Raw genomic sequence first — 19,968 nt, forward strand, 5'->3', positions numbered from 1 at the left:
TTTTATACAGATATATAAATCAAAAACACAGATTATCTTTTCAAAATTTTACTTATAAATATAGCAATTTTGTTCTTGCTTACTGTACACATAGACACATAAATATTTCACATATAAAATACACAATACTCTTTCAACAAAATTCATTATACTAGCTAGTTCAAAGTAATTCACTGTGATTTTTCCCAAGGACCATAGCTCCACAAACTTCTGTTTTGTAGAGTCAGAATGACTCCTAGGAGACTCCAGAATGTACTGAATTTCCAGGTGATGGACAGTGTGGAGTCATGGAGCAGTGGTTCTAGTAGCATCAACTATAGGGATATTGTATTTTAGAACAAATATAAACCCAGTATGTAAAAGTTAATCCAGTTAAAAATTAGGTATTGAAACTTTCCTGTTTTCTTAATCCTAATCTAATAAAAGCAACAATATCTATAAATAGTAGGGTCTGTGATCAAACAGTGCCCATCCCATCTTGTTCTTAGATAAATGACATGCTTATCTATAGTTTCTAAGGCTTGTGGACAAACAGAGGGGAATTTCCAGAGAGGGAGTGAAGTTAGCTGTTAATGGAACAGTGCAAGATAAGAAGGTGAGTGAAGGCTGTTTTCCAGTTAGCGTCTTTCAAAAAAGAGAATACAGACAGACCTGTTAATGGGGAAAAATATGAGAATTATAGGAAAGGAAATTAAGGATAAGAAAATAAGAAGTAAATTACTTCATCTTCTAAGATCTATTAGGGTATATACTTTACAGTCATGATCACAACACATTTATTTTGCCCAAGCCATTATGGGTGAATGGTTTTGTGTGTGTATGTGTGCAATTGTATGAGTGTGTGAGAGCAGGCATGAGAAGAACTAAATGATCAGTAGCACGCTGTCCCTAGTTTACAGCATTATAATGTCTAGATTCTCTTTGAACTCCCTAAAAGGCTCAGGGAGAGCTTTATCGGGTGTATAAGGTGAGCAAGAGGCAAGGCTGGGATTACTTTCCAAGCTAGTTCCTGATCTGGGGTTCATTCATGCTACCATCTGGGGCAGGTAAGAAAAGAATAACACGTACTTTGCTACCTCACGTGATTGCATAAACAAACCAAGACAGCTAATAATGGCAGATTGTTTTGAAAATGCAGAAAGTGATTTTATCTTAAGAGACTATAGTTATTTATTAAACTATGGTCATCATCAAGGATATCTCTACATAGAAAAAGAAGATTTGAAGCACAGTCTGATAACTTCGTATTTAGGAAATAAATTTGGCCTTTAGCAACACTACTGGTCTACAAATCTCGTTTGCTTTTATAGTTTTTCTCATCTCTTTCCTGTGTGTCAATATCCTTGACGTGAATTCAGATTCTGGACCACTTGATACCTGTTTTGAACTGTTAAGTTATACTTCTTGTACTCTAGCTTCGTTCCTTCTTCATGAGAAGAAAAAAGGTTCTACATGTTTCATGAATAATTGAAAGAGTGAAGAAAAAAAAAAAAAGATGGAATTTGGAATTTAAGGAAAAGTACGCACGCTCCCTGCCTGCCTTGCTGGTGCGTCCCTGCACCTGCGCAGAACCTGCTCCTTGAACGCTGGCGGGGGGGGGGGGGGGGGGGGGGGGGGGGGGGCGGGGGGAGGAGGGGAGGGCGCGAGGGCGCGCTTCCGGAGCCAGAGGACGCGGAGGGGGCGGGGGAGGCCCGCCGGGCCCGCACCTCCGCGCGTCAGTCCCCAGCACTCTGCAAGACTAGAAGGGACAGAGGAACCTGTCCGGGCAGGAAAAAGGGGAAATGTCAACATGGAAAAACTCTACGATGAAAAGAAAGGAAAGCTGGAAGCGAGGCTAAAGCCGGAAGATGAAGGGAAATCCGATGAGGAAGAGAAGCTGGAAGTGGAGGGGGAAGCCAGGGCATGAGGGAAGGTTCCAGAATGGGAGACAGCAGATGATGAGGGACAACCAGAAGATGAGGAAAGCAAGAAAAGCCGGGCAAGTCCGAGAATGAGGGAAGGCCGCAGTGTGAGAGCAAGCCAGAATCCCAGGCAAATCCTGAGAGTGAGCTGTGGGATGCGGAAAAACGCCTGGCTGAAGATGACACGCCCAGAAAAGCAAAAAGAAAAATGGACAGGGGAACAGACGATTCCCCCAAGAATTATCAGGAGGACTTACAGAAAGGGCACTCGGGCAGTGTGAGGAGATGATGAGAGAACGTGGAGATATGTCAAGGGCTCAGGAAGAGCTAAGGAAAAAACAGAAAATGGGTGGTTTACATTGGATGCAAAGAGATGTACGGGATCCATTCTCGCCAGGGGGACCATGGGTGTCAGGAAAGTCACGGTGGAGGTAGGGGCCAAGTGGGCTTACATGATATCCCATATCTCTAATGCCTTTGGTCTTAAATTCTGATTTCTCTGATGAAAATATTGCCGACTCTGCTTTCCCTGGCAGGCATTTGCCATGCTATGTGCTTTAACCTTCAGCTGATACTTTGCTTTAGCATTAGCTAAACTTTAGCTTGAACCTTTAGCTGATACCTTGCTTTAGCTGGCACTCTTGTTGCCAGCCTTTTGATCCAACTGCAGTGTTCTCTGTCAGTAGGACATTTTCACTCATGTGCATGGAAGAAGTTTTCATGGTACATTGTAAAATAACAGTAAAGAAAAACAGTTTTCAGAACCACACTCACACACAAAAGTACTCTCATAACCCAAACCCCATTTTTCTAAAACTTCAATCCCATTCATTTGAATTCAAATGTTGTGGTTGTCAGAAACATGGAGTAACTAACAGAGTATGTGATGAATCACCTCTGGATTTAGAACATTCCTGAAATGAAATGGAGAAAAAGCCCTGATGTCAAGAGGCAACTGGTCTTCCTTCCAATATTGGGAGTGCTCACTGAATCTTCTTTTGGCTCCCTCTCCTCATAGAAGAGGCTATCCATTCCAAACTTCTTATTCATCATTTCAGACATACTGGGTGTCATTGAGGAGCACTTTTCCAGTAAGAAGGAAACCAACTCCTCAACCTTTCCTCATAGCAGAGATTCTTTGGAGATGCAATAATTTTTTGGTTCTTTTGTTCTGCCTTCACACCACTTCCACTCCTGGGAATACTATCCATTTGGGCTAGGTTTGGGGTTCATTGGAGCATATTACACAGTCACCAATTCTACTTTAAGGCATTAAACTTCCTTATCACCAGTAATAGAGTGTATTGTTGGGTCCCATTTCATATGAATTGACAGAGCAGATAAAAAATAAAAATCGGTACTGGTGTGTCAATATTTAGAAGACACTTGTACAGAAAAAGCTAAGGAATCAATGGTGACTGAAATCTTGCAATGACTTTGACAAGTTTTAAACAGCAAATGGTCTGATTTGTTTTAGGTATTGGGTTTAGGGCATAATAAAATGGGGATGCCTGGGTGGCTCGGTTGGTTGAAGGTCCAACTCTTGATTTCAGCTCAGGTCATGATCCCAGGGTTGTGGAATCGAGCCCCATGTCAGGCTCGCACACCAAGTGTGGAGCCTACTTAAGGTTCTCTCTCTCTTTCCTCTGTCCTTCCCCTGCTGGAACTTGCGCATGTGTGCACGCTTCCTCTGTCTAAAATAAAACTTAAAAAAAGAAAGAGAATATAATAAAATGAAAAGGAGAACTTATATCTTGACTTTTTAATCTTAGTTCAGAACGTGTTGGGGGTGTTATTCCATGATGAGTAAACTTAAATCTGTTGTTGAGGTCCATGTCCAAGTGATATTGACTTTTCTTGGGATCTTTGACATTAACTAATACACCTATACCATTATAATAACATAAAAATGCAAAACCAACTATAATTCACTATAAGACTTATCACTATACTCAAAATTATTCTAAGCCTTACACACACACACACACACACACACACACAAGAATTTCCTCTAACTCTTACAACAATTGTATACTGCAATTTTATTACCCCTGTTTTGCATATTGGGAAACTGAGGCCGAGAGAAAATAAGTGATTTGCCCAAGGCAACATAGCTAGTAACTGATGAGTCAAGATTTGGACCCACGTCTACCATACGTCAAAGCCAAGTTCATTTCCATTACGCTGTGAGGTTGCAAAGACAGGAATAGAAACAAATTTCCTGACTCTCTATTCCATTCTCTTTCGATTACGCCATGATGGATATCAATTTTCTAATCTATAACAGTAATGCAGTTTGAATTTGCTTTCCGTAGACACTCATTTTACCAAACTATTGGAAGAAACAAAGCACAGACCTTGAAACCAATGATTATACTTTTATAGGAAATAAGTTATTTCATTAAAAAAAAAAGAAAAGGAAATACTCTGGCTTTGATGGTATCCAGAATATTGACATCATTCTCAAATTGGCTAGCCTTAGATCAGTTTTCTGGAAGAACCTTTTAAAAGGGTTTTGATCCCATAAAGTTTAAAACTTTCCCTCTATGAATGTAGAGACCCTTTGGAGTACTGGAATCAAACGTTGGGCTCTGGCTTCAACCATTTTTACATAATTTTTCAGGTGCTTTCTTGAGCTACTGGAGTAGAGTAAGCAGGTAGACAAAAGGCATTACTTGTAAAATGGAAGAAGGAACTAAGGAGAAGATACTATCTCTAGAAAAATGTTACATTGATATATGGTATTTTTAAATACTTTATTCTTTCTTTCCTCCTTGGGAGACTAAATAATGAGTCAACATAGGAGTAAACTAAATTTAGGAGAAAATTGGTTGAGACAAGTTTTTAAAACAGTCATTTGGGGAGTGATGGGTTGTGGAAACTTAAAGCTGGAGACTTTAATGTTTATGATTACGATGTTTGGTTAGACCAAACAGTGAGACCTTAGAATGTAAAATGTCCTTCAGGTTGAGAATTTTTAAAAGTAGTTATTTGCAAGCTTTGATTTCACACAGTTTCTGCCTTTACTAATGCGTGATGGAAGCCATGAAAAAAGTTGAAAAAGTGTTGAACTTGTGGTCTTCTTCAAGTACCACCCTTGAGTCTTCCTTCTAAACTGTGTGTTCTGGGGAAAGTCAGTGTTCCTTTTCTGAATTTCAGCTTTCCCATGTACTCAGTGTTAGAATCTTGCTGGGTTAGCTCTGTGGGTTGTTAATTCTAACTTGTACATGAGTCCATGGCACTGAATTGAGACACTTCAAAACATCTGCGGATGGAAGCAACAGCTTCTCTCACTACAGGCAACTTTCTCCAGATGTGGGAATCTGTAAGTCTCTGACTAGTAGGGTAATCCATCTGTCTTTTTCCCTCCCCTCCCACTTATGAAGGGAGCCCAGTTAGAAACATGTTTGTCTGAAAAGTAATGTGTCTGGTCTTGGTGAAGAATTCAGTTCTTAGATACTAATAACCATGGAGTATTAAACTTTAATGACATTCTTGGATTCAATCTATCACTTTTTGGGGGAGGTATCATGAAAACATATTAGAACTGTAGAAATAAACATTATTGGTTCAAATCTGCTCCCTTGACAGGATGCTAAAGGATGGAAACTAAATTGATGTGGTGTATTAAGTCTAGCACGACCTTGAACAACTGGTTTTATAATGTTGCTTGTTGTTGTGGGTGTCACCAGTATTTGCCAGTATATATAAAAAGTAGGCTGCATCTCCACGGGTTCAGTCTTAGAGCACCAGCTGGTGAGCAATGCACGGAGCAGAGTTGTAACCAACTTACATCATCTTCAACATGAAGATAGCCACAGTGCCAATGCTTCTGACCCTGGCTCTTTGCCTTATACAAGGTGAGCAATTTGCATGTAATCTAAGCCTCTTGCCACACATGGTAAAGCCCTAGGCAGGGACTTGTCTCCCTCCCCCTACTCCTGAAATGTGTGTTTGTATGTATATATGTATGTGTGTATGTATAATCTTGAAATATCTTGCCAGACAGAGTTTTGAAGGATTACATATGTGGCTTAATAAATAACTATGTTGTTATCTTTAGAAATGGCAAGTAGTTTGACATAATCTGAATTTTTACCAATGAGAAATCCTTCTATTAATTCTTTATTAGTTCTGAAAAGCTAATAGATTCTTCTTCATCTTCCCGTAACCAACTACATCAATTCATACTGATAGGAATATGTATGTAGTAGATATTTAAAATGTAGATGTAGGGGCGCCTGGGTGGCGCAGTCGGTTAAGCGTCCGACTTCAGCCAGGTCACGATCTCGCGGTCCGGGAGTTCGAGCCCCGCGTCAGGCTCTGGGCTGATGGCTCAGAGCCTGGAGCCTGTTTCCGATTCTGTGTCTCCCTCTCTCTCTGCTCCTCCCCCGTTCATGCTCTGTCTCTCTCTGTCCCAAAAATAAATAAACGTTGAAAAAAAATGTAGATGTATATTTCATATATATATATATACATATATATAGTACTGTATATAAACAATTAAAAATCAAATTCAATCATCTATTCCTATTTTAAAGTAGCAGTGCCTTCTAGTATATTTTATTTTTGTATTACCAAATCCTAAATGGACTGAGAGCATCTCTCCTAAAGGGTAAGAGACTTTTATAAGAAGTGAAAGGTAAGTTTTGCCCTTGCTATTTGAATTTGAAGGAAACATGAATTGCCTAGGCTCAATCTTCTCTGAAGCACTTGCATTTTTTAAAAGAAAATCTCAGAGATGAAGAGTCTGGAGATTATTATACATAAATGATGCCACTTTCCTAAAATAAGTGTGTAGGTACAAAAGGGAGTCTGTTGGGGCGCCTGGGTGTCTCAGTTGGGTAAGCAACCTACTTTGGCTCAGGTCATGATCTTGCTGTCTGTGGATTCAAGCCTCGCACCCGGCTCTGTGCTGACAGCTCAGAGCCTGGAGCCTGCTTCAGATTCTGTGTCTCCCTCTCTCTCTGCCCTTCCCCCGCTCCCCCTCTGACTCTTTCAAAAAATAAACGTTAAAAAGGGGGGGCGCTGGAGTCTGTTAATGAGAGTATAATAGCCTGGGATTTTAATTATTCTTAATTTTTGTCAAATCTCTAATTCTTGTAGCTGTAATAAGGAGGCAGAGTTGCCAGAATTCAGAAAATTTAATTTTATGTGTATATATGATATAAACTTTACGCTACACTATACTTTTAAATTATAATTGCTGTGATATACTTGGTATTTGTTACATTATAATTTTAAGAGAGGTCTCTCATACTTTTCTGTGAAAGGATCTTTTTGAAATCAGATATTTTGAGGGGATAAGAAAGTATATGAGTATTATTTTCCAAAGTAATTTAGACTTTTATGAGTGACTGGACCTCTGTGACTGTACGTGCTGATTTCTTGGTGCAGTGCCTTCATTTTATTTGCCATCGTAAATTTTAATGTGTTCAAAAACAATTTGTGGTTTTACAACATATTGCCATTAAAATAAGCAAGACACTGCACTGAGTGAATTGTTTGTTTATTGAATAGTTTACATTCCCTTAACTTTGGTTTCTATATTTTTGTCCCAGATGCTGCCAGTGAGGGTGAAAATCAGGTTAGTCCTGCTTTTTCTGTTCATTGAATCCATTCCAAGATCTCTAAAGAAAAATGATCTGTGGCCAACACCTTCACGTTAATAATACAGACATATTATACTGATAGGTACTAATAGCTTTTGTTAAAAACAGAAACAAGTCTTTATGAAGGAAGACATGAATCATACAGATGCACACACACACACACAGACACGCATATCAATGTACAAATGATGATGGATGTCTGCAAGAGGCAATCTACCATGCTAAAGGAGTGCTTCAAAATTCCATAAACAGGGGCACCTGGGTGGCTCAGTTGGTAAGCTTCTGACTGCTGGTTTCGGCTCAGGTCATGATCTCACAGTTTGTGAGTTCGAGCCCCAGGTTGAGGTCTGTGTTCACAGCACAGAGCCTGCTTGCGATTGTCTCTCTGCGTGCCGCCACCCTGCCCACCCCCCCCGCCCCCGCGTCTTCTCTCTGTCTCTCTCCAAATAAATAAACTTAAAAAAAATTCCATAAACATACCAGTGAATTAGTATTGTTCAGTTAACACCTGAAAAAGTAACAACATACATAGAAAGCTGAAGTGAGTGCTCTTGTGATTATTGCGTATAAAGGGGTTGTCTGTACCTAGTATATATTTGTATATGTATGTCAGTGTATGTATTTCATTCAGTTAATATTTACTCAGCATCTACCATTTGTCAGACCCTGTTTGAGATGTTGGAGATATTGGAAAGTAAGGAAACAGACAGGAACCCGGCTCCTTGTGGAACTTGCATCTTAGTGGAGAAAAACAGACAAGTTAATGAGTCAATTAATAAAATGTATAGCACATTAAATAATGATTAGTGTCACAAGAAAAATGAAGTAGGATGGAAGGTAGGAATTTCTGGGGATGGAGGTAGTATCAGTTCTTCTTAGGATAGTCAAGAAGTTTTCTCTAAAAAGACAACATTAAAACAAAGATCTGAAGTCCAAAGCCTGACTCAGGGCTCTGCCTCACCAACCGTGACATCATGACCTGAGCCAAAATCAAGAATGAGACACTTAACTGACTAAGCCACCCAGGCACCCCCGGTAGAAAATTTCACCATAGTCTCTATTATTTCATCTAAGTTTGCTGTCTGAGGAGAGGCTCAGAACCTCTATGGAATAGTAGCGTAGTAGAGTAGAAAAACTTGGATTTGAAGGAGTCAGAGAGCATGCTCACTTGCATGTTTATACTGGCAAAAAGAAGAGTATTGTATAAATATCACTGTGCATGAAGCCATAATTTGCTTTTTCAGACTCTATGATAATGGGTGGTGATTTCTGATAGATATTTCTATTTTTTAAAAAAATTTTAAATGTTTTTATTTTTGAAGGAGAGAGAGAGAGAGACAGAGCATGAGCAGGGGAAGGGCAGAGAGAGAGGGAGACACAGAATCTGAAGCAGGCTCCAGGCTCTGAGCTGTCAACACAGAGCTGGATGCAGGGCTCAAACCCACTAACTGCGAGATCATGACCTGAGCTGAAGTCGGACGCTTAACCGACTGAGCCATCCAGGCAATTTTGCAACTGGGACTTTGTACAAACTCTATTTCTTTTAAAAATAAATTTAGCCACCCTGTATGTTGGCATAGGCAAGAAGAACACAAAGAAATAATTATGTCTCTGGAAATATTTCTGATAGCAATCTTTGTATATTTTGTCAGAAATGAGAAGTATTGATTTAATGTTTCTTATGGTCCTGGAATTTTTATTTTCCAAATTCAGTAGCTTGAGTTCTTGACAGCTCCAGAAAAGCATGTTGAATGTTATAAACATGACCCGGAACAGCACAGAAAATGACTGTAGTCATCTGCAAGGATCTTTACCATACATTTAAATTTGTTATCACAGAAGGGTTATTATAGTCAAAAGCACCTTGTTAGTGCCCTAACACAGAATGGAGGTGATGCCAGCTCCTGGTGGATTGTATTATGATGTTGGAGGAGAGACAGTAGAAGACAATGAGCTATGTCAGAGCCAGTAAAGGAAAGAGCTTGGCCCTGGAGGGCTTTAGTTTTTCTGAGACATGTGGAGAAGACATGAACAACAACAATAGCAAAACAAAACAAAATGAAAACAAGCCAAAGGCTGTTTTTTCCAGGGAAAAACCCACCTCCTGCTTTTAATTTTTATGGCCTTTTTTCTGTTTGCCAAGAGAATCCATTGGATTATTTCACAACTCAGAAAAACAGCATTGAGTTCTATCTTAACTCACAAGGGATATGTTTCTATCACAAAAAATACCAAGCTCTTCTCTCTATGACAAAGTTGCATCTAGAATTTTGCATTTTTAGAATCAGTTATGTCTGGCAAGCTAAGCAGTAACTTTCCATGTTGGCATAAGATACTGTAGAATCAGAGGCTCCTGGGTGGCTTAGTTGGTTAAGCATCAGACTCTTGGTTTCAGCTCAGGTCATGATCTCACAGTTTGTGAGGCTCACAGAGCCTGCTTGGGGTTCTGTCTCCCTCTCCCTCTGCCCCTCCCCTGCTCATGCACTCTCTCTCTCTCTCTCTCTCTCTCTCTCTCTCTCAAAATAAATAAATAAACTTAAAAAAAAAAGATACTATAGAATCAGAGACTATACAGAGCTCAAGCAGCCCAGTCATCAGTCAGTTGCCAGAAATTACTACTGTGCTACTCAGATAACATCACTGGGTGGTGATAATCATTTACTGAAGTATTTTAGTAGGTCACCATTAGCAAAATTTCCCAGGGCTTGTCTCTGATATTATTTATTTATTCCTCTTCTCCATTAATTATTCTGCTAGTGCTACCAACTGCCTCCCATGTTAAAGAAGCTAGGTGAAGTACATCATTATCCATTAGTATCCATTAGATGGTAAGCACAATTCAGGCAAGGATGCTCCTGCCTCATTGCTCTACCCATGCACCTAGCTATATACATGGCACTTAGCAAAGTATATTAATATTGTAATGACTTTTTGTTAACTGATTGAATGGGTTATTATAAAGATATAGGAGGCCGGACAGAATTCTATGATCACTTCTTTTGAAGAGGTTGTATTTGTCAGAGTTGGACACAAAAGCATCGTTTAATTTTTTTTCTTATGTAAACATGTTGAGGCAGTATTTTTTTTGGCAAAATCAAAACAAAATAAAAACCCCACAGAACTTACATTCTAAAGGCTTGCTCAAAATACCTAGTGGATTTTCTAAACTGATAGCAAGTATGACATATTAAATTAGTACTGTATGAGATAGTGCAAATGCACCATTGATTTTAAGTTCCTAGAAAATAGTAACATACAGAAAGCCTTCCATGAAATATATTGAATTAACCTTTTCAGTAGTCTTTTCATGTTCCTTTTGACAGCAATTATTATCGACCTACTGTGTGCTGGGTATCTTACATGCATCATATTCCAATAATAATAATAATAGCAACAATAATAATAAAGGAGGAGGAAGAGGGGAGAGGAATGTGATTATTGATTATTTACTATGTATCAAGCACCTTTGAATGTTTCACATACTTATAATATTAATGTTCACAAGACATATGAAACGTATGAAATTATATCCTGTTTTTACAGATAGGGTAAGTTAGCCATTGAGAACTTAATTTGAGAAGGCTATTGGGCTTGGGAATGACAGCCCTGGAATATGAGGTCAGGTCTTTCCATTTTACTCATTGTTTTAGATGAATGCTTATTAAGTGGATTTCAATCCCCAAGGGACAATCCAGTCATTATTTGAATTCATGTTATTTGTGTCAATTGAGTGATTGGATTCGATAGAAAGCAGGTAGTGGTCATTAAATAATATTGCTCAAGGAAGTTCTTAGAAGGTAAAGCCTTGGTTTTATGAGCTTCAGTAAACACAGTTCTTTAAATCTTTTCCTTAGGAAACATGCAATGAATATCGGGCATTGATGAAAAATGGAAAATTATTTTGTTCCCAAGATAAAAAACTTTTTCAAAGCCCGGATGGAATAGCATTCATCAGCAGGTGTGCCACATGCAAAATGATACTGTGAGTAAAAGTTCTCGTTCTTTTGAGTGTTTGAGTTACCAGCTATTCTCTGAAATAGTAAATGTATTCTTTTTATATCCCATCAAATGTACTTTTCTAAATCCAAATGGTTAAATAAAAATGCTTAGCAGAAGTTGGATAAGTACCTCCTACCTGGAAAGATTTTTTTTTAACTTATATTATTTATTTATTTATTATTTATATTTATTGAGAGAGAGAGAGAGAGAGAGAGCGCATGCTAGGGAGCAGAAGAGGGGCAGAGAAAGAGGGAGAGAGAGTCCCAATCAGGCTCCATACTGTTAGCACAGAGCCCTGCGTGGAGCTTGATCTCAGTAACCTCGAGATCATGACCTGAGCTGAAATCAAGAGTTGGACCCTTAACTGACTCAGCTACCCAGGTGCCTCCTGGAAACATTTTTAAATCGCTCAAATGGTATTCTAAAACATTCCAGAGGGTAGAGGGTTAATACCTTATGTAGCACTTAATAGTCTTTTGAGGATATAGTTCCAATTTGAGTTTCCTGACTCTGGGAAAAAAGAATTCTTAGTTGTGTTAAGCTCTGACTCTGTGGTACCCTCAGGACTGAGGAAAAGTCACCACCACCACCGCCCCCCCCCCCCACCCTGGGAATGATGCCAGCTCTCCTTATGGCAGCCAAACAGTAGAAGGCTTTAAGCAGGATGCATCTTGCACCCTGACCCTGTGAGCTGCCAGTGTCTGTAGACACCTAGGATTACACTAGGATGAGAAGGTCTAAAGAATTAATTTTATTTTCTACATCCCGGCAGCTCAGAAAGGGTGAGTGTCCTGAAAGTTTACCAACATCTATGTAATGCTTCTTAACTTGACTTCCTTCTCTTTGATGACACCCAAAGGTGGAAGAAGGCTTGTTATCAATAGAAAATCCTCAAATCAAAGTGTTCTATTTTGTTTTTGAATAGGGAGGTCATCTTTAATTTCTGACCACCATCAAACTTCAACACTGATACTAAGCCAACACTAAGCTGATCCATTTAAGATAATTATGTTATAATTAGCTTTTTAAATGCTAATTAAATCTCAGGGGATTTAATATGACATAGTCAATATATTGGGATAATGAAGCCATGATCACACATGCTGCTGCTAGTGAAGAAACTGTGGGAAGATGAAGGAAAAAGATCAAGATTTTAGGTGGGGTGGGGGGCACCTATGGCAAATTATTCTCTTGAAACCTGAATGTAAACCAGCAGATGTATTAGTTACTACAAAGGTTCCTCCTTGTTACATAGGATTGTCTTGACAGGAGACTGAAACTATGAACCTAGTACATTTACTGAAAAATAATTTAACAACAAAAGTAGAATGCCTTGAGACATACAAGGCAGTTTATCTCTTTGAAGTCATTCACTCAATTATATTTTTATCACTTACTTAAACTGTGTCGGAATAAACTCAGTTTCTTAATCTGGAAAGGAAACTGTGCAAGGCATAAAAGCCATCCTCAAATTTCTGAATTTTCTCTGTGGGACCTTAGAGTGTAGAACCAGAACAAACAGATTTTGGTTCAGTGTGAACATGGTCTTTCAAAGAGACTATTCCAACAATGGCAGAGATGGCTTTTAGAGTTGGTGACCACCTAGATGTTGAAAGCACTGAAAGGGGTGGGGGAGTAGTCATTATGCAGTTAAAGGTAAAGATTCTTGCCTTCTGTGGAACCATATCTGAGATATTTTTCAGTACTGAGGAGACATTTATGGTACCTTGGCTCATTTCTGCGTGTACCTCACTTCCGATATACCTGATTGAGCTCAGGGTAAGAGTCAAAATTAAGTTTGACATGTATGCTATTATCCCCCAAATTGGGAAAACATATCTAAGCAAGCTATGCTCTTCCTTGCTCTCTTCCAGGGAAAAACAAGCAAAATCCCAGAAGAGGGCTAGGCATTTAACAAGAGCCACTCAGGCCGCTGCCCCAGAAACGGTGATGAGATTATTTGAAGTCAACTTGTCATATTACTTTCAAGATATGTTTGACTATTTAAAACTATTTGTTTATTTCCTAATTACTAGGTCATACCTGTTGTGAAGCCAACTACTTAGGAAGGGAGGGAACATGGCTTAGTCCAGGGGTGGGCTAACTATCTGGTACCAGCTTGTCCCTATGCCCAACCCATGACCTAACTCTCAGAAAACATTTTGGGCACTGACAGACGCTAAGAGGTGGAGTAAGTGAGTGTGATGTCTGCCTTCCATAGCCATTTCTCATTCCTCCTGTCCTGTCTCGGCTTCACCAAGAGCCTTCATGGAACTATTAGAACTAAGTTCAAATCTCAGAACTCTTATTTATTGTCTATGTCACTTGGACAATTTATGTTCTCTGCGTCTCAGTTTTTCATCTGTGAAGTGGAATGTGGACCAAATGAGAAACTAAGTTTAAAAAGCCAAGTACAAGGTTTAACATGTGTTAGCAGGCATCTGATTCCTTTTCTTTGTTTTTTCTTTCCTTCTTTTATTTCCTACTCATGTCCTTTCTGATACCTGTAGTTTCCCTAACTCAACTAGAGTTGCTTGTTTGTATCTATTTTGGAGATTGGAATACAGGCTAATATTTGTTTGAGAAAAGTGCTCTGTGGTAAAAAAAAAATTTTTTTTTTTGATAAAAAATCAAAATAAAATGAAACCATACAGCTGCTAGCCACCACAACAATGATTTCACTTTTTATTTTTTTTCTGTATACACAATTTTTTATTTTCTACAAAAAATAAGAATTCTAGACCCAGATTAAGGGAAATTTCTAGGGTGCACCATGTCACAGTAAGTTATTGACAAAGCTGGGGTTACCACTAGGAATCCTGACAACTCATATCACTATAGATCTCCTCTGTAGCTTCTTTTCCAACATCTTTCTTTCTCCTCCACTCCTGTCCCTGACACATAATTAAATGATCAGTCAGGGGAGGCCACCACCCAAATTGCCTGTAACTCCCTGGGCTAACCGAGCTAAAATTTTCCCCTGTCAATGTTACTCAGGTCTGTCTGAGAATCTTAGCCTCCACAGTAAATCTAGTCAACCAAATTCTTTGCTTGAGCTCAACTAATCTCACTTCCAAAACATAAACACAGTCACCACTCAATGGTCAATCCCTGATAATCGTTTTATCTGAGCAAAAAGCGAGCTGCTTCTGTGCTCTGTAAAGTCTGTGGAGATCAGAAAGGTTTACTGGTAAGTTCCAATTCTGCCCTTACTGGTCACATTTTAGAGAGAGCTCCTTCAGTAAGATCTATTCTCCTCCACCTTCCTCTTTCCCCATCTTTCTCCTTCATGAGAAACTAATCAGTGATGTTTTAAAATATAAAATACAAGCAAATACACAAACCAAAAAAATGAATTATACAAACATACCAATTTTAAACAAAACTGTTTGTAAATATTGCTAGTCAGATATTTTCACATGTAGGCATATATTTGCTGAATTTAATCAAGTAGGATTTTTAAGAAATAAAATTTGGAATTTGAAGACATTATAGCTTTCTGTTATCATTTTATGCCTGAGTTATAATTTTTACCTCTTAAGTTCTTATGGTTACTTTTTTCCCACCTAGGAAAGTACTTGTAAATTAAGGTAGTTCATATTTGTCTCTGGGCCTTTCAGATAATTTGTTTAGATTTTACTTATTTGTGTTTGAATCAGTTCATGTAATTACACTGTTTTTGTTGTTACTTTCTCTCTACTATAAGAGAGAAAAATCTACCCACTTTTTGTGCTTAGATTCCTCCCATCAAAAATCAACCCTGATACTTTCAGAATAGGTGCTCTTCCAGTTCAAGAATTTTCCTCCTACAGAAATCCTTTCTCTCTTGCATCATCAATTTCTACTTCACTAGTATGTCATTTTTTCACTTTCCAACTCTAATATCCAGTCCATCTACAACTGTCATTGGTGTTGCCTCCAAAGTATATCCCAAGGTATGACTCCTTTTACCATTTTCATTTCTATCTACCACCCTCATCTAATTCCTCATAATCTTTAATGTATTTGGTCTGTGTAGAGACTTTATTTTTTAATTGATTGATTCATTTATTTATGATTTAGGTTGCCAACTGTGTAGGATATTAAGTTCATATGTGTGTATGTATGTGTTCCTGAGTTACCTATTCTGTTTAGATGAGTTCATTGCTTTAATAACTAATAAGGCAGGTCCCCTTTCTTAATTCATCTTTTTCAAAGTTGACTTACCTATGTATAGACCTATATTTCCCCCCTATATTACAAATAAACAGTTTATTCAGTTTATGAAAAATCTAACTTGAGTTTGGGAACCCAAAGTGATTAGGGATACGAAGAATTTATAAATTAATTTGAGTAAATTGACTTTTTTAAAATGTTTATTTATTTTTAAGAGAGAGACAGAGTGTGAGTGGGGGATGGGCAGAGACAGGGAGACACAGAATCTGAAACAGGCTCCAGGCTCTGAGCTGTCAGACAGAGCCAGGTGTGGGGCTTCACTCACAAACCAGAAGATCATGACCTGAGCAGAAGCTGGACGCTTAACGAATGAGCCACCCAGATGCCCCTAAAATTGACCTTTTTTAGTAGTAAATTGACCAACTCAAGAGCACAGAATACCTTATAATTACTTCATAATAATTTCTGTGTACTTCATGAAATCTATATTCCTCCACAGAGATTTTTATGATTTTTGCTAATACCTACAAAATTTGTAATTTATTGCTATTTTGGTTGGTATTTTATTTATGGTATTTCTTTCTGGTTATTGTGGTATAGAAAATTCTTTTGATTGTCTACAGGTTAATCTTACGCTGAATAGCTTTATGGCATCTTCTGTTAATTCTGATAGTTTATCTATTAATTTTATCATTTTTTCTTGGTAGTTTATCACATTATCTGCATAATAAGAGATAGTAGGTGTTTCATAACTTCCTTTTGCATTTCATCACTCCTTTATTTCTTTTCTTTTCTTGTACATTGGCCAGGATCTAGAATTCAAAAGTTAAATAGTAGTGATGATAATGAACATCAGATTGCCCTCTCTTCATATATTAAAAGGAATATATCTAAAGTTTCTCCACTAAGTATGTTTAATGTAGGTGTTTTTTTAAATAACTATAGCAGGTTTAGAAGAATTTCTTTCTGTTCGTAATAGTCTAAATCTGTTTTGATCATTGTCAAATGCCTTTTCTGCAACTATTGAAATAATTTTCTAACTTCCTCTTCAGTCTATTAATGTAATAAATTTCTTGATAAATTTGCTAATGTTAAACTAGTCATGTTGTCTTAGGGTAAATCATACTAACCTTATATATTTTTAATATTTTTTAATACACTGTTGAATTATAGTTAGTAATTTTATTTAGAAAATTGAAACTATTTCCTAAGTAAAATGAGTGTATACTTTCTCTTTTAATTATTCTTATCTGGTTTTGAATCAATATCAAATTACCCTGAGAAGTGGCACTTAAGGCTATAGATGATAACAAGGTTAGCAAATCCTTCCCCAAAAAACCAACTATAAATCTAAACAAAATTGACCAAAACAACCCTTATAGCATCTGGAAATTGGACCAGTAGCCTATGTCAATCTGATAAGCATTTATACTTGAAAAACTGCTGAACTTTGATTTAGAACAATGGGAGTCTGTGATGTTCTTCTTAAGGAAACTCCCATCTCACTCTTGTTGGTTGGGTTGGTATAGAATGTCCACCAGTTGGGCAGACTATGAGGGTCAGCAACTGCACTGTCTTATTGAAGTAATTTAGAGCAGTGAGCAACAATTATATCCAGAGGTGTTTTCAGTAGATGTCATGATCTTCACCCAGAGTAAAGACAATGGCCTGAAGTGGTAACATGGTTGAGGCAAGCATATTTCTGGCTGGGTCTTCATACTAGGCAGCAGAGAGTAAAGAAAGACCGAGCAATTCACAAAGTCTTCGTTGGCCATAATATTGTGCACAAGCACTTAGAAAACACACATGAAAAAAATCCCAGTGGAAAGCAAATGCCGAGGTAGATGTAAATGTATTCTGAACTTTGAATGTCCTCCTCAATATACACAGGTCTATCTGTAGGGGATGGAAGCCTTACTAGCTTGAGATGTTTGAGCACAAACTGTGTCTAATCATTGGCCACTGCTAGCTAGAAGATATGGAAAGAAAAACCTAAAGACCCAATCTTAAAAAAATAAAAACTATAAACATTTTTTTAGCAGATGTATCAACAACTGTACATTGTGGGACAGCAAGAAATCAGAGAGTTAGCCCGCCGAAGATGCAATACGCAACACAACAGCAAAATATTCTTTATAGTGAAATCATTATCCAAAATGTCTAGCCATCAACAAAATTATGAAATATGAAAATAGTAACTGGAATGTATGACCCCTACTCAGGGGAAAAAAAGCCAATGGAAACTATCTGAATGCCTCTGGGGTTAGATTTTGCAGACAAAGGCTTGAAACAGCTATTTTAAAAGTGTTTAAATAGTTCAAACACTATTTAAATAATTAAAGGAAAGTATAATAACAAAGAATAAATAAATGCACATTTTCAGTAAATAGATAGAGACGGAGATAGACAAAGATAAATATCTCAAATAGAAATTCTGGAGTTGATAGCATAACTCACACAAAAAACTCAGTAGAGAGGCTCAAAAGAAGCTCTGAGGCTGCATAAAAAAGAATTAGTAAACTTGTAGAAAGATAAATAAAAATTAACAATGGAAGTAGAAAAAATATTGGTTAAAAATGGACACAAAGAGTCCCTGAGGTAGTAAGCATGTCAATACATGTGCAATAGAAATACCAAAAATAAAAAAGATCAAATAAACAGAACAATTATATGAAGGAATAATGGCCTAAAATGTATCAAGTTTGATTTTTAAAAACTTACTCTTCACATTCAGTAATTGCAACAAGTCCCAAATAGTATGAATACAAAGAGATCAACACCTAGGCCTATCATGATTAAAATGCTGAAATCAAGAGAAAATATTTTAAGTGGAAAAAGAAAAATGACACATTGTATATAATGGTTTCAATTAATGACTGGCTTCTCATCTAGAATAATGAAGGCCAGAACACAATGGTATGACATGCTCAAAGTACTGAAAGAAAAAAAATGTTTCTCCATATTCTATATTCACCAAAATTAACCAATAAAAATTAAGTCAAATAAAGACATTTCCAAATAAGTGAAATTGGAGAAAATTTATTGCCTTCAGACCTGTTTTACAAGTAATAATAGGGTAGTCTTTTAGATGAAAAGAAATGACTTCCAGATGGTAACTTGGATTTATAGAAAGAAGTGAAAAGAACCAAAAATGGTAAACACATGGGTTAAAATGAACTACTTTATAAATATATTTCCCTTATTTTTACCTACTTTCTTTTAACAATATAATATTTTATAAAGCATTAACTATAATGCTGTTTTATTGGGTATATAGATAAAATTTAAGATAACCATAGTACAAAGGGGAATAAAGGAGATGGAGCTATATAGGGGCAAAATGTCTATATTTTACCAGAATTAAATATTAATCTGTAATAGATTGGGATAAACTGGGGTGAATATGATAATAACTAGAATAAGCAGCAATAAAATGATATATATAATAATATGTAAAAATCAACAGAAGTATTAAAAAGGCATACTAGAAATATTTAACCCAAAAGAAGGCAGTAGTGGAAGAACAGAGAAGTAAAAAGGGTAAGAGTATATTGAAAACAAGCAGAAACATAGCAAATATAATACAACTACATCAATAATTATACTAAATGTAAATGATTTAAACATTCTGATCAAAAGTCAGAGATTGTTGTTTAATTTAAAAAAAGCTACTATAAACTATCTCCAATAGATACTCCTTAGATCTACAGACACAGGAGTCTGAAATGAAGAGTGATACCATGACAAGTATAACACTAAAGAGCAGGATTTGCTATACTACTATCTAACAAAATAGACATTAAGTCAAATATTATTGGAGACAAATAGGGACCTTTTATAATTTTATTTTTTTAATGTTTTTATTTTTATTTTTGAGAGAGAGAGTGTGGGCAGGCAGAGAGAGAAAGGATGACAGAGAATCCAAAGTGGGTTCTGCAGGCTCTGTGCTGAAAACAGCGAGCCCGATGCAAGGCTCACATTCACGAACTGTGAGATCATGACCTGAGCTGAAGTCAGACACTCAACCAACTGAGCCACCTAGGTACCCCAGGACATTTTATAATTTTAAAAGTATTAATACATCAGGAGATATAACAATTATAACTGCTCTTACAGAAGCTCGAAATGTGTGAAACTAAATATGCTATAAGTAAAGAAAGAGACAATTCAACAATAATAGTCAGAAATTTTAATACTCTACTTTTAAAAGTTGAAAGAGCCAACTAGAGAAAATACCATCAAAGATATAGAATACTTGAACAACACTATGAACTAACTGAAATATAGGGAGTATTTCCCCA

General features: G+C 37.2%; 1 protein-coding gene and 1 pseudogene across 1 annotated transcript in view; both read left to right on the forward strand.

The window, feature by feature from the left end:
* Window positions 1–1,789: 1,789 nt before the first annotated feature.
* On the forward strand, window positions 1,790–2,336 carry LOC115517761 (annotated as a pseudogene).
* A 3,370-nt stretch (window positions 2,337–5,706) lies between these two features.
* The window catches only part of SPINK5 (serine peptidase inhibitor Kazal type 5), a 106,830-nt gene continuing 92,568 nt past the window's right edge, over window positions 5,707–19,968 (forward strand). Inside the window, 4 exon segments of the mRNA XM_032593897.1 lie at window positions 5,707–5,761; window positions 7,463–7,488; window positions 11,368–11,495; window positions 13,387–13,459. Coding sequence (XP_032449788.1) covers window positions 5,707–5,761; window positions 7,463–7,488; window positions 11,368–11,495; window positions 13,387–13,459 — 282 coding nt within the window.

The sequence above is a fragment of the Lynx canadensis genome, chromosome A1 (assembly GCF_007474595.2).
Source record: "Lynx canadensis isolate LIC74 chromosome A1, mLynCan4.pri.v2, whole genome shotgun sequence".
Classification (NCBI taxonomy): Eukaryota; Metazoa; Chordata; class Mammalia; order Carnivora; family Felidae; genus Lynx; species Lynx canadensis.